This window comes from Polyodon spathula, unplaced genomic scaffold (assembly GCF_017654505.1).
Source record: "Polyodon spathula isolate WHYD16114869_AA unplaced genomic scaffold, ASM1765450v1 scaffolds_672, whole genome shotgun sequence".
NCBI lineage: Eukaryota > Metazoa > Chordata > Actinopteri > Acipenseriformes > Polyodontidae > Polyodon > Polyodon spathula.
In genome coordinates this window covers 1-14258 of record NW_024472161.1, presented here as the reverse complement: position 1 = coordinate 14258, position 14258 = coordinate 1, and the positions used below count along the sequence as shown (strand labels likewise).

Sequence of the window (14258 nt, the reverse complement as noted above, 5' to 3'; positions counted from 1 at the left end):
AGGCTGGCTAAAACTGGCCATAAAACTCTAACAATAGTATCAAAAGAGTAGACCCGTGCCCTTGCAAAGATAGAGAGAGGCTACTGAGTGTGTGTGTTTTTCCTTTTGGCGTCAATAACATTTACCAGAGGAAACCGTGACCTCCACATTCTCCCTGGGCTGCTGCAAATCACTTTCAACAGAGGAACTTGGTGGAGACACAGCATTGGCATTGCAGGAAACTGGTGCAGGAGTAAAGCGCAGAAATGTATCTGATCTTCAGTGGTAATGTACTGAGGGGCAATGGTAGCGCCAGGGCAGCTGCAATGGTTCTGCATCAATGCTAGAATGGTGCCCACGTTGTAACGTTTTCGTACTTCCCCATAGCGGTTCCATGATAATCTGTTAGTGCCAGACTGTGTGCCAATGTATCACAACCTGCCGTGTAACATGGTTGCCAAATGCATCGGGCTGCCATTGTATTACTTTCAGGGTAACACACTGGTATTATAATGGTGTTGCTTTCCGGTACACTCCCTCGGGGTAAGCACCAATAATAACAGGTCCCTGGTGACCAGCTAATACAGGTTCCAATGTTTGCTTCATTGTTGTCATCATTTTTTTATTTGAATTTTCTGCAGGTTTTAAATCAACTGCCAACTGACGTTTCAAACCCTTTCTAAAAGGCACGCGTTTGTCGAACAACATGAAGCTCCTGGCTGCGGCATTTGTGCTCGTCCTGCTATCGGTGGCAGAGGAGGGGCGGGCGGTGAAGCTCATCCGGACTCGCAGGCAGCTCCAGTCGCCCCTTCATCTGGGGGGGATCCGGGATCCGTACGGCTCGTACTGTGAGCGCAGAGGGGGCTGCTGTCCGGGGCGGGAAGATTCCTGCACCGTACCGTACCTCGACACAATCTGCTACTGTGACCTGTTCTGCAACAGGACGGTCTCTGACTGCTGCCCCGATTTCTGGGGTCACTGCCTGGGGGAGCCACAACCATCTGGTTATAGAAAATGTAAGCACTAAAAAACACACTAATTGCTTCAGTTATTATTATAAAATATATATCTAAAAAAAAAAAAAAAAAATGCGCAGATTGTAAATTTAAACTGTATAATAATAATAATAATAATAATAATAATAAACCAGGGTATATATCATATCGTATGTTTGTTACCATTCAAAACAAATTGATTTTAGTTGAGAACATTATAGTCAGTACATTATACCACTAAGGGTTATTAAATGATGTGCAACTGTCTCATGTTGAAATGTGATTGTGAATGGAGATACTGGCACCATCTGTACAAAATACAGGAAACCTGAAATGGCTCAAATATCTCCCCCAATGAAAGTCCTAATTGATTGCATGCAGTGATATGCACCAATCCATAGCAACATCAGACAGCATGCTGCTGTACCAGGATCCTGTTGAATTGTATTGCAACACAAAGAGTGAAGGCTTTCATTGCGAGGAATTTGTGCAATGCTGAGGAGGTCTGTTCCTGTTGCAGAGTAACACACTGTGGGTGCTGGAAAGGTCTGGGCAGGTATTTTAAATGCTCAGTTTACGGTAGGGGGCTGGCTTGCTTGCTGGAAGGCTGGCTGGCAGCCAGGATTGCAGTTTGCCAGGGAACCCAGGAATTTGATAACAAACACTAACATAATGTTCTTTTTTTAATTTTTTTTTTCCCCACTGGCCAGAAACCAGAATCACTGTAGCGTTCAGAGTATGAACCTTGATCAGTGTCTCAGTCTTTCCATCATACGACCCGTGCTTTATCATGCTTTCGACTTGCTTGCACTTCTCTGCTGTGTTATGCAGTAGATGTTTATAAGGGTTAGTTGTACATGTTTTCCTTGACTGAATGCTGATCCCAGGCTTCGAAAGGCAAGGCAGGCATTTGGGTTACATCAGAAAGGTAAAGATGACCTTGTCATGTTTATTTAGGTCTTGTAAGTTGTGTTTGTAGTAGGAATAAATTAACCTGTCCTGCAGTTAAAATGCTTTGTACTTTACTATATACATGCACATGTACTGTATGCACTTCTACTGCATGTATGTTATACTGCAGCTGCTGTGAACATAAATATCCCCTAAATCTGGTCACTTAGTTCACACATAAGAAGGAAATAGACGTTAACACCTTCCCCCTTGTCTCCCTACTGTACTGAAAAGGTATACTTCAGCAGTGTGTGTGTGTGTGTGTGTGTGTGTTAGGTATGATAGCTGCTCAAGTACTCAATGCTTCTGCTTATTCACAATGAATAATTTGCTCCTGTGGCCGACACACATAGTCACAGCAGGAATGTTTATAGCATGGTAGGTCACCCTGATACTCAATGCCATTTTCATCTGTCGTTCACAGATTGTGAAAGAAATGGGCACAGATTCCCATCAGGGGCTACCTACAAGGAAAACTGCAACCTGTGGTGAGTGCAATGCTGTACACCTCTTCTCTTCTGCTTTTATTGAACTCCATTAAACCATGGGGCTCCGCTCCCAGTTCAGCTCTTCCATTAGTTGTTTAAACACTGTTTTTAAAGCCTTGCATCTTTACGTGGGAGAATGAAAGATCTACATGTTCATGTTTCTTTCATGTCAGATAAAATTTACTTGTTGGTTTTTATGGTTAGCTTTGTTGTAGTTTAATTATTTATTTCGACTAAAAGACAATAAACTTTATTAGACTGTAGCAGATTTGGATTGCAATATGAATGGGATAAAGGTTAGGATTTCAAAGCAGGCAGTGCAGAACGATTCATCTGCCTCTTATATATTCACTTGATGATGGCTTAATTTCTTTCAACTGTCGCCAGAGATCACTGAGCTTAGATAAGTGCATGTTGGCTAGAAATCAAATCTCATAACTTTGAAAGCTCCTGCATCGCTTGCATTAGCAATGTATTAATAGTACTGCTGAGCCAAGATGTAACAGGACAGTGTGAATTTGAAACAGTTAGCTTCCACACTTTGAATAGCATCTGTGGTAGTGGTAGAGACGATAGTTTTCAAACTATATAGAAGAGGGACTTAGATATGTTGTAATGTGCTGGTGACTTTAAGGTTTGGATTTAGTAAGGTTAGCATTGCGATGTCAGGTTAGGGTTATGTGTCATAGCCATACAAGCATACAGCGAGCACACAGCTTCACAAGCCATGCGCTATTGTACTGGGTTCAAATGAAACAACAATCTCTTAAAATGAGAAAGTGACGCCCTGGGTCTGAGTTGTGTGGGTCGTTTATTCCAGTCTGTGGAGGCAGCAAAAGCCAAAGCTTTCTTTCTCAATGTTGGGATTTTGAAATATTTTGTATCAACATTTTTCAAGGCACTAGATTGGGCATTTTCAGTCTGGTACAGATTACTAGCAGCACCAGACAGGTCCTGTGTCAACTGGTTCAGATTGGCAGCTATATCTGAGTTTGTAGCTAGTAATGTGTACCTCTGAGGTGAGGACAGCTGGTTTGGAGTTTAGTAACTCCGGAAGGGGGCTCAAGGAGTGTGTAGCTGGCTGACTTAAACGCTGCTCTCTGGCTTGGCAGCAGACCCCGGTATTGTTTCACCTTGGCCCCAGGTGCTTCTAATGAGAAGCCAAGTCATTATCAAATCAGCCACAAAACAAGTCACAACATCCTCAGCTTGGAGAGTCTTCTAGAAATCTTTTCAATACAATACCGTGTGTGTGTGTGTGTGTGTGTGTGTGTGTGTGTGTGTGTGTGTGTGTGTGTGTGTGTGTGTGTGTGTGTGTGTGTGTGTGTGTGTGTGTGTGTGTGTGTGTGTGTGTGTGTGTGTGTGTGTGTGTGTGTGTGTGTGTGGCTTTGTGTGTTTCTGTCTACCACTCATGGGGAAACAAGGCTGTGTAGATCTACTTTTGATAGCTAATGCAAAACAAACAAACATACCAAAAAGATAACTACAGAAGCACAAAGTCACAACCTCATAACTAGGGGACAGCATGATAACTGCAAAATGAGCATGCCAATTGAACTAGACAGAGATCAGTAAGCAATTACACAATGTAGTTTTAAGTGAATTCCAATCATCAGTCCTACTTGACAAGTCTTTGACTTTAACAGACACTTACAGTACTTGCAAGACTCAAGAATGAATGCTATGCACGCTGTGTTCCCTGCTCCCTGTCATCTCTCACACTCTCAGCCAAGCTTGTTTGAAATAGTCTCGATAGCTCAGTGAATTTGAACAGAGCAGATCAGCACAGCAATCCAGGGGGAACGCTTGGCAGCATTGCTGGTGAGAAATTCAGTCAGTTTTTTTTTCCAGACGCATGGAAACCGTACTGGCTTTGCCTGCTGACTGACTAAAATTGGAGTTTCTCTGTGTCCGTCTCCTTAAAAGGCATCGATGTAGCTTGAGTCTTCAGCCTCTGTGATGACTAAACTTCAGATAGAGCAACTTGCCGAATACCAGGCCTTCTCAAATACAACGTTTAAAATGAGAGGGACAGGAAGTGGTTTCGCTTTTAAGAAAATCAAAAGGTGACGTTTGTCCCTGGAGGCGGCGTGCTGTAAGTTTGCAGTGGGGCAAGTAACTTCTGTAATTAGACTGCAGTTTGAAACACCGTCTTATAACTATCAGGTAACTTCCACTGAAGTTCACTGTACTGCAGTTACAATGCGGCATTGTTGTCATGGATTCGGAAGTGGTCAAGGGTCTTTTCAAGATCCGCTCCTAGTAAACTGCAACATTACCACATTGTAAAAGTTTTTTTTTTTTTACAGGAGTTAGATTAAGAAGCCCCTGTCTCTTTTTTGTTTTTTTAGCACCTGCAGCAAAGACGGCAGATGGGACTGTGAAAACCACGCTTGTCTCGTTGAAGCAGACATGATCCACGCTATTAACAGAGGCAACTATGGGTAAGCGAGGATGGGTTTCTTCAATGGCGACGGTCAAACCTGTTATCACACTGAGTGTCGTACCGGTCTCCCAGGGCAGAATACTATACCGTGCTAACTGTGGCTTGTGGATCCCATGGTTTACAGCTGGAGAGCCGGAAACTACAGCCAGTTCTGGGGGATGAGTCTGGATGAGGGAATTCGTTACCGTCTGGGGACCAACAAGCCCTCCCGAACCGTGAGCAACATGAACGAGATGAAGGTGAGACAAAGCGTGTGTCCTGTATCTACATGTAAACCCTAGACCCTGTACTATAATATAATCCTCGACATGCCCCCTCAAAGCCAGAGAATTATCTGTCTGCTTGTATAGCTGGAGGTGAGACTCCTTGGCAGGCATGCAGTGAACGCAGTCAGCTAACTCAAGTTAATGAATCTCTGTGAGACTCATGTTAGCGCCAGTGTTCAAACACCTCTCCTGTGTTTTTTAAAGGAGGACACCTCAGTGAGCTCACCAAGAGCAAACAATGATTAACACGAAACGCACCTGGAGAGCTCTCTTTGCAACCTAAGCTCAGGCTTTGTTAATCCCCCTTCTCTTACGTAACACTGCTCTCTCTCTCTCTCTCGATCCTTTTAACCGTTAGACCATGCAGGAGTTTGGTCCCTGTTTGTTTCAGCTTGAGAAGCTGAAAAAGGTTTCTCCGGGCATTGACCAGCTCCCAAAAACAAATGCTAAAGATTGTGAGGATTTCATTAGAGCACATTACTTGTGTTACCATTCTGCTGGAATCTGTCTTAATTCAAATGCACATGGAATCTGATCCATATCCCTCTCTCCTTGGTCTGGCAGACGAATTTGGAGAACGTGTTTCTGCCCAACTATTTCAACGCTGCAGATAAGTGGCCAGGAAAAATCCACGAGCCTCTGGACCAGGGAAACTGTGCTGCATCCTGGGCTTTTTCCACTGCAGGTAAGCCTTCATACAGGCGCTTATAGCATATAGCAAACTACCTGCATGTAATCTGCTGTACTGCATTGACAACGCTGGGAAATGACTTTCTACCAGATTCGGCTATGATCACTTCAGACTAGCTACATTTATTTCCCAGCACAGCCACTCCTTTGCATGCTCTTACTTCTGCCCTCCACCACCACAAAGCCGTTATACTTGCCTGCTGTAGACAAATTAAACATAATTAGTCTTCAATTAGATCACTTCTTTTTCCACTATACAAGTTCGTATTTACTCTTTGTTTACTGGGCTGACTGCTTTCTTGTGTCTCTGTCCCCGCCCCTTTCTCCAGCCGTGGCCTCCGATAGGATCTCCATTCAGTCCATGGGTCACATGACCCCCATGCTGTCGCCTCAGAACCTCATTTCCTGCGACACGCGGAACCAGGGGGGCTGCAGGGGAGGGCAGATCGACGGAGCCTGGTGGTACCTGCGCAGGAGAGGGTAGGGGTTATTTTATGTTTACACCAGCGTGGAGGCGGCCTCTTTGGGATTCTTGTTAACAGCTCACTGAAATAGATTCGGGATGCTCCCAACTTGACTGCATCCTAAAGCTGAGGGAACACAAAGCAACTTCAGGAGCAAGGACTTGAAACCTTAGGCACCTTTGCTATATCAAAACCCAAGTCTCCCCTGGTGTGCAATGCAGTGGCCTGAAACCTTGTCTCCTGAAACTGAGAGCGTCAAACCAAGCCTCAAAGTGGGTTACTGTTCCCTCAGCTTAATGAGTGACATTGGCCTAAGAGACTCTCCTTCTTTCATTGTCAACGCTATGTTTGAAACTACTGTATTCTCACATGGACTGAATATTATACTACAGGTGACAAGAACTTGATCCCCAAAAGTTTATATATAGATGCAGCATTTAAAATAGAAACTGTGCTTCTTATACATTTTTTTATTTTAAAAGTTAAAGAAATAGATACTATGGGACTATAGTTAAGGGCAGAAGAAAGTGGGCCATTTGGTTGGTTTAGAGGATATTTTTAGTGTATGTTTCGAAAGGTTATAATATACATCCTTTTGATTTAGATTCCACTGGCATGTTCATTAAAATAGTCTGTACAGAATATGTATAATTAAAATAATAAGTATGTCTCTTGTGACTGAAAATTTTTTTTTTTTTATTGTGACTGTGACTTTAATTAAAGATTGGATCTATGCCTTGCCTTTTTAATTGTTATTTCCGTGATGTTAATATTTTCGTCTTTCAGGCCTGTCACATCAAAGCGTTGTTCGAGTGTGAATCAATGATTTGTTTTACCTTTAAAAAGTACAATTTTACTACTACTATGACCAACACAGCACACCTTGTAAATGCGTAATTTGTATACAACACACATAAATTCTCCCAATATTAAAAGGGTGCACATTATATACTGATAATTATGGTACCAGGGATGAAAAAAAGACTCTTACTGCCTAGCCTGCTTTTAGTATGAGTTTAATAAGACACACCTGAGCATGGTGCCTCTACACTGGGGTTAATCAAGCTTGTATTGAAACCTGGGTGAAACCGCTATGCAATAGGAGACTTATTGCCATCCTTGTGGTAGTTGTTTTTGACCCTTGATTGACTGAACCTTGTCTTCTTTCTCTGGACAGCATTGTGACAGAGGACTGCTACCCGTTCTCTAGCTCAAAGACAGACTCCGCCTCCCAGCGCCCTCCGTGCATGATGCACAGCCAATCGGTGGGTCGGGGGAAGAGGCAAGCCACCGCCCGCTGCCCCAGTCAATCATCCTCCACCAATGATATCTACCAGTCTACCCCCGCCTACAGAATCTCCTCCAATGTAAGCAGCGCTTTGCAAAATGGGATGTGTTTGGGGGCTACGTCTACTCGTGATGAGAGTATATTTCTTGCACATGGTTGTGTACAGCCCGCATACACAAATCAAGTGAAAGAGACAAACTCAGCATGAGCAGAGGTCAAGTATTGACTCTGTCTATATGCTGTAGAATATGCCATGGTTGAAGCGTTTAGAATGGGAGCACAGAGCAAGTTCGTACAGGTGAGTGGCTGAGTTGGGCTGTGAACCCAAGATGTGTTCAGATTTCTTTGATGACTTGTGCTTGAGTGGAACAACAAAAACGCAGTTTCTATGAGCAATTAAAGGAAGTGGGTGTGATCGGGAGCCCTATGGTTTTAACAAGCCAAGGCATTACTTTTTTTTGGGAGAATAGATTCTTAAAGATGTTGTTAAAACAAATAAACAAAACAAACAAACAAACAATTAAAGCAATAAAGGCAAATAATAAAAAGAAAAGAAAACATGTTCAAACGTTGTACCTGTGCGATGAAACAAGCAGCTTTCTAAGAGTGCAAAACCCTCACACTCCCTCACAGCATGCAACAGGATGGTACCATCCTGCAGCACTAGCAGGGGGGTTAGCCTACCATATTCTGACATACCAATGGTATCACAACTTGGTATGAACCACTAAATCCATTTCATTGCCATCTCAATACCAGACTGTGGATAATTGGTTTCAAATCCATCGTGTTTCCATTGTTTCCAATGTCTTCTTTAGGGTAATGTGCTGGGATTATAATGGTAACCAAACTGGTGAACAGCTTCACTAGCCCCGAAACAAAGGGTTAATTATTATCAATGATTTTATTTCTTTTTGCAAACAGGAAAAGGAAATCATGAAAGAAATTATGGATAACGGGCCAGTACAAGGTACGTTTTTTAATACCGTTTCTTAACAGTAAAACTGTTATGAAACGGTGCATTTATTTTTTCTTTGTTTCCGGTATCGATCCTGATAGGTAAGGACAATAACGAGGGCTAGAGTGCACCCCACTCAACATAGAAGAAGGGTGGGAAAGTTCAAAACGCGAGGGGACTGGACCGTGGGAAAGTTTAAGGGCATTCATACAGCACTTTTATATTAATTCAAATAGCATTCATTAAAGAGGTACTTCTCAAGCCTAATAGCGTTGCCCTGCGCACTGAAACAGTAAGAATGACTAATAATGACTTGAGCAGAAACAATACGATCATCATGCAGAAAACTCATAATAAAGAGATTGAGGAAGGAAATGTAGATGATATGAAGTATTCCTTTGAGGTGCCTGTTGGTGGTCAGGGCCACGCCCATCATAGTTTCCACTTGATTTCAGAATCAATGAAAAACCATTCTTTCCCTGTTCTATGGCAGCTTTCAATCTCATTCAGTGTTCCAGCAAGGACATTCCCATTTGCTCCCCTCTGTAATAACGAACGCCTCATTGCCTCTTATTACAGCGCTGGTATGTACTGGTGAGGTGCAGACTGCTGGAGCCAGCAGCTTTTTTAACCTCTTGACCACAAAGGATATTGATCCAGAATGTGTGTTTGCTGTTTTAACTGACGGTTACTCACAGCTAGCCTTTCATGCAAGGACGTCAAATCATTTTGTTTTTTAAATGACTTTTTAAATGAAGTGCATGGCTGAGTCAGTCTCGTGTTTGTTACTGAAATGAAGACTCACTGTGCTGTTTAGGACGGTAGTGAGAATCGCCCACTCTGTTCCTGTGCTCACTACAGTGCAGTGAAAGAATGAATGAGCACATGCATTTGGAATGCTTGGCAATGGCACAGATATGAACAGCACAGTGCAGGTGTCAGTGGTGTCAGCCAAGCCAGGCCAGGCCTAAGCAGCAAGGCTGTGTCCTACCGTGGTCCCATAGCATTTGTGACTCAGTGTTCCTCCCTCTTTCTCTCCTTCGGTTCATTTCTTTACATTCTTTCTCCCCTCCGCTGTACATACCTGTCAAAATGGGTTTATACGGTCAATGTAATTTCTTGGTCAGTGGTACTGTCTTTCCTTCCCTCTCTCATCCCTTATTTCTTCTCCTTTCCTTGCAAACCTGTGTCCAGCTTATTCCCTCTCTCCCTTTTTGTCAGATCAGTTTCAGCAGCGTGCTGCCAGTTTTCTGTGCTCCTAAGCAAATTCCACACATTGGTGTGTAAAGCGAAGCATGCCTGCCCTCTCCTCACAATGCAAGTGGCTGCCTCATGCCCTCCAGCTCACAGTGAACCCTCCCTGTCTCCACACGGCTGAGCCCAGCCCCGCGGCAGCTGCCTGAACCAGTGCCAATGCAACAGGAGGGTCGATTAGGGTCGTGACCACTGTGTCAGTCAGCCCAGGGAGCAAAGCGCAGAGGCCACAGGGAGTGGGCAATTTATTAGGAAGGTTTCGGAAATAAAGTTGGTCCAATGTCCAGATTTTCTGTATGGAAGAAATTGACAGGATTTCTCTAAATGTAGTAATGAAATAAAAAAGTGTGTATTTATTATTTTTATTTTAAAATTGGATAATTACCATTTGGGGCGGAGGGGGGGGGGGGATTGCCTTTTAGGATTACATTGAAAGTATGTAGGCTGTTATATTTAGTCAAGCCTCAGCGTGAATCTTCTTTTGTCAAAGAATGTAACTTTCTGTTTAGCATTGCTAAGTGCATGTCCCAAATCATTTTCTCACTGTGTAATGAGTACTGAACTGCTAAACCCAGTTTGCGCAACCTTTGACCTATGCAACCTGTACGATTTCAAACAGACGCCTGGGGCGTGAGTGTGTAAGACACAAGGTGGAGGGTTTACCACTGACCTCTCAAACTAGACAGGGGCAAAGCTGCCATTATATCTGTCCCAACAATGCCAGCTATTTAAATGAACTGCAGGAACACCATTCATTTGGGCTGTAAATGTGCAACCCTAAATTAAGAGGTAGAGAACGAACCTTCCAAGTAAGGATTTCCAAACGGAAAATCAATATGATTCACCTTCCAGTCCGTAGTTTGACTGTGAAATACTTTGTAAATCAGAGTGTGCTTTCTTTAGATACAGTCACCCCCCCTGCACCTTTAGCCATCATTCTTATTCATTTCTTGTTTCTTCAATGTTTTTTTTATTGTTGTTATTATTATCAGTGCTATTATTATAATTGTTTACTCTCGATACTGCATTATTTTCACATGAGAAGCTCTTTGAGATACTGTGGTATGGAAGGTGCTATGCAGTATTAATAAATTAGAGTAGAATATGCAGTATCACATCTCATTGCTTGAATGTGTTGCTTTGCTGTCCTGTTCAATACCTGTTTGTCAGTAATTGTCTTACCATTTAAAATTTTAAAACATGTTCCAAAACGATGATACCGTTTAGCGTGTTTTTACTAAGATGTTTGTCTCCTCCGCAGCCATTCTGGAAGTCTACGAAGATTTCTTTGTGTACAAGAGCGGGGTTTACCGCCACTCTCCGGTCAACAACAACAAGCCACCGCAATTCAGGAAGCACGGCACACACTCTGTCAAGATCACCGGGTAAGAACAGCTTCTACTGCACTGGATTCTGTCTCATCGGGAGGTTAAAAGCTCTGTAAAGGCACATGCAGAGGAGCCCGGCTCTTTTGCATTGTGGTTGAAAACAGGGGAACTATAGCTAATCTAGGGAGATTCTGTGAAAAAAACACATTTTTATATTTATATATATATATATATATAGACACACACACACACAGTATGTGCACAATCGTTTTTAATAGTGTATAAATACGACCAAACCACGGAAATGACTCATCATTTATCTCTAGACCGCTAATCCATAGTGTTAGTCTAAAGAAACATCTGAATTGCTAATAATACCCGTGCTGCTTCAGAGTTTACTCTCGTTCATACTACTGGCTGAGTGAATAATGAACCTGTCACCACTAAGTAATAAAGAGAAATGCAGACGGTGTGTATCACTGCCTGGTGAAGAACCGCACCAGCCCCATCAAGCACACGCCCTACCGTCTTCCAGCTCTCTTTGAACTCATTTAAACAATTCAGGAGAACGTGGGAAGAGTTTGCCCCGGGACAGGTGGCGTGGTAAGCAGTGGCAGTGTGCCAGGAGCAGTTTATTACAGATTGCGTTTTTCAATAAAGAAATAGGTGGGTGCACAGAGAATGTCAGGAGAGTTAAGGGTTGTTCAGCCTTGCTTTCAAGAGCTTTGCAACCCAAATTACAATGCTACAGTGACTGCAGCAGGAATAGGTTTTATTTATTCAGTTTATTCTTATTAGGTTTGTTTTAATTAATTGAAACAGTGCTGAATCTAAATGCTTTAACTCTGTATGGACATTTTCTTCCAGGGGTGATACATTTTAAGGATGGCCGATGTTAGGACCCTCTACGTTTAGATCATTAAGATAGACCCTTGCTGTTTCTACACGTGTCTGGGAGAGCTCATTGTATTCAAGAGAGTTAAAAAGTGAATCTCAAGTGAACTGCAGGCCCCCCACCTTGAGACACTTTATATAGTTTAAATATTTCATTTGAAACTCGGCTGGAAACAAGAGGGGAAAATCCCGCCAATATGGTTAGAGCATTCTCGAGAGAAGGTGAAGGGGTGAGGGGAGGGGTTGGGAATTGAACTGGTTCATTCCATGAACGGGGGGGGGTTTCAAACCAGCGAACACCAGGACCCAACAGGACACTCAGTAAAATCACTAGAAATACTTAATGAAGAAGGAAAGTCATTTATACGCTGAAACGAGAGCAGGAGCCAAAACGTTCCGATAAGGACGACCGTTTACACTGATGTCCACATTTTATTGATCTCCGTTCACAGAGCCAATGCTTTCCTGTAGGCTCCCAGAATAAGGGGCCGCTGTTCCTTTTGAAGCCAGGCAGTGTTTTAATGAGAAAACCCTGCCCTCGCGCTCCATGAAGTAATTCAATAGCTTGCTCCGGGGAACGTCGATGGAAAGTGCTTTCAAGTCCATTCTTGTGAAAGTGCCATTGTTTTGAGCTGCTGATTAGATTGTGTCTGGAGGAGGGGGAGGTTCCATTGAAGAATCTGCTGGGTTTTATTTTTTTCCCTGGATGGAGAAGGAAGAAGGTCAGGGTTTGTGAGGGAAGGGGAAAGGGGAGGTGACAGGAAAAGGAGGCTCTCCTTCCTCTGGCTCATCGAGGAAATGACTTTGGGAATTAAAATGACAACCGGCAAGTAATAAATTTGAATGTCACTAAAAAAAGAAAGGCATGCCTGCCTTGTCTGTGTGTGGAGCTGCTATTTATTTTTTAAGTCAAAGATAGCCCATTGTGTAATCGATCCTAATTTAGTTTCAGTAAATAGCATTTCAATTGAATATATTAGTTACATATTGAGAGAGAAAGAGAGAGAGAGAGAGAGAGAGAGAGAGAGAGAGAGAGAGAGAGAGTACACAACTGTACCAGTCTCCTTTAACAGCATTGCAGGCTGTTTGAATAGGGCGCACTGTCACTGACACACTGCAATAAAATATTCAATTGTCCGTTACCACTATTAGACTGTACTTTACCTGAACTCTTAACTTCAGTTTAGCTTACTGGAACAGCTATGCCAATTAACCCACGCTCAAGGTGCAGATTGATGAACTATTTAACTCGGTTCCAACTTTATAACGAGCCAATAACATACATAAAATCAAATAAAAATGGAATGACACCCAGTACCCAGAAAGATAATTGATCTCCAGCTTGTTCCGAGTCTTTTGTCCTGCTTATCGATAGTGCAAACGAGGAGCAAAGGAGTACAGCACAGTAAATGCTTGGTGCTGTAATCCTGACCCATTCAATATGTGTAGCAACGAATGCAGAGCAGGAGAAGAGTGGCAAAGCAAAGCCCAAACTAGCAGTCCTCTTTGGCTGCCTGTCGCGTCCTCTCTTTCCAGCTCATTTCATTAATACTATGTAAACACCTGCCCTGGCAACAATGGCATCCATAGGAGAGGCTGGCCGGCTTGAATTCCGCTCCGGTGAGAGCCGGCCTTCAGAATACCTGAGGAATGAGGGTGCAGCGGGTCTACAGGAATTTAGAATCGGAAACAAAGCCCAGTGAAATGGCAGACGGATTCATTTCAATCACATGCACTGTTCTGTCCTGTTTGTGCTGTTGTTAGCACTTTACATTCCTGTAAACTGACCTCTTTTTTATTGTTTCAGATGGGGAGAGGAGAGGGGGTATAATGGAGAGAGAAGCAAATACTGGGTAAGAATCTGTATTTGTTTACAGCACTTGATCCGGAAATAGCAGAAGGATCATTTTGCTTTGTGTGTTCTATACAATATTGACATTATGTTAAAACTGACCTACCCTAGGATTCCATTTTAAATTATGGCGATGCTATCCTTACGGCAGCTTTTTAAAAAATAACTAACAGCGACAAGTAAAATGAAATCATAAGTGTCCAATTCAACATGTCGTCTTCATTTTATTATCATTTTTCACATGCAGATTGCAGCCAATTCTTGGGGCATAAACTGGGGAGAGAACGGCTACTTCAAGATCGCCCGCGGAGAGAACGAGTGTGAGATCGAGACGTTTGTCCTCGGGGTGTGGGGCCGCGTCACAATGGAGGACATGCACCACAGGAAGTGAGCCAGAGAGTCACC

The 14258-nt window shown here is 43.0% G+C and overlaps 1 protein-coding gene across 1 annotated transcript; it reads left to right on the top strand.

The window, feature by feature from the left end:
• Window positions 1-435: 435 nt before the first annotated feature.
• tinagl1 (tubulointerstitial nephritis antigen-like 1) lies at window positions 436-14252 on the top strand. Its single transcript, XM_041240751.1, has 11 exons — window positions 436-995; window positions 2350-2413; window positions 4765-4857; window positions 4984-5098; window positions 5690-5810; window positions 6145-6295; window positions 7457-7646; window positions 8492-8537; window positions 11041-11164; window positions 13809-13854; window positions 14101-14252. The coding sequence occupies exons 1-11, from the start codon at window positions 686-688 to the stop codon at window positions 14242-14244; spliced, it is 1404 nt and encodes a 467-aa protein (XP_041096685.1). The 5' UTR covers window positions 436-685; the 3' UTR covers window positions 14245-14252.
• The last annotated feature ends 6 nt before the right edge of the window (window positions 14253-14258 follow it).

Excerpts from the sequence above, each read along its gene's own strand:
- tinagl1 (XM_041240751.1), top strand. The coding sequence starts at position 686 with ATGAAGCTCCTGGCTGCGGCATTTGTGCTCGTCCTGCTATCGGTGGCA. Across the intron at positions 6,296-7,456 it reads TGGTACCTGCGCAGGAGAGG|CATTGTGACAGAGGACTGCT; the intron begins GTAGGGGTTATT and ends TTCTCTGGACAG. Across the intron at positions 8,538-11,040 it reads GGATAACGGGCCAGTACAAG|CCATTCTGGAAGTCTACGAA; the intron begins GTACGTTTTTTA and ends TCTCCTCCGCAG.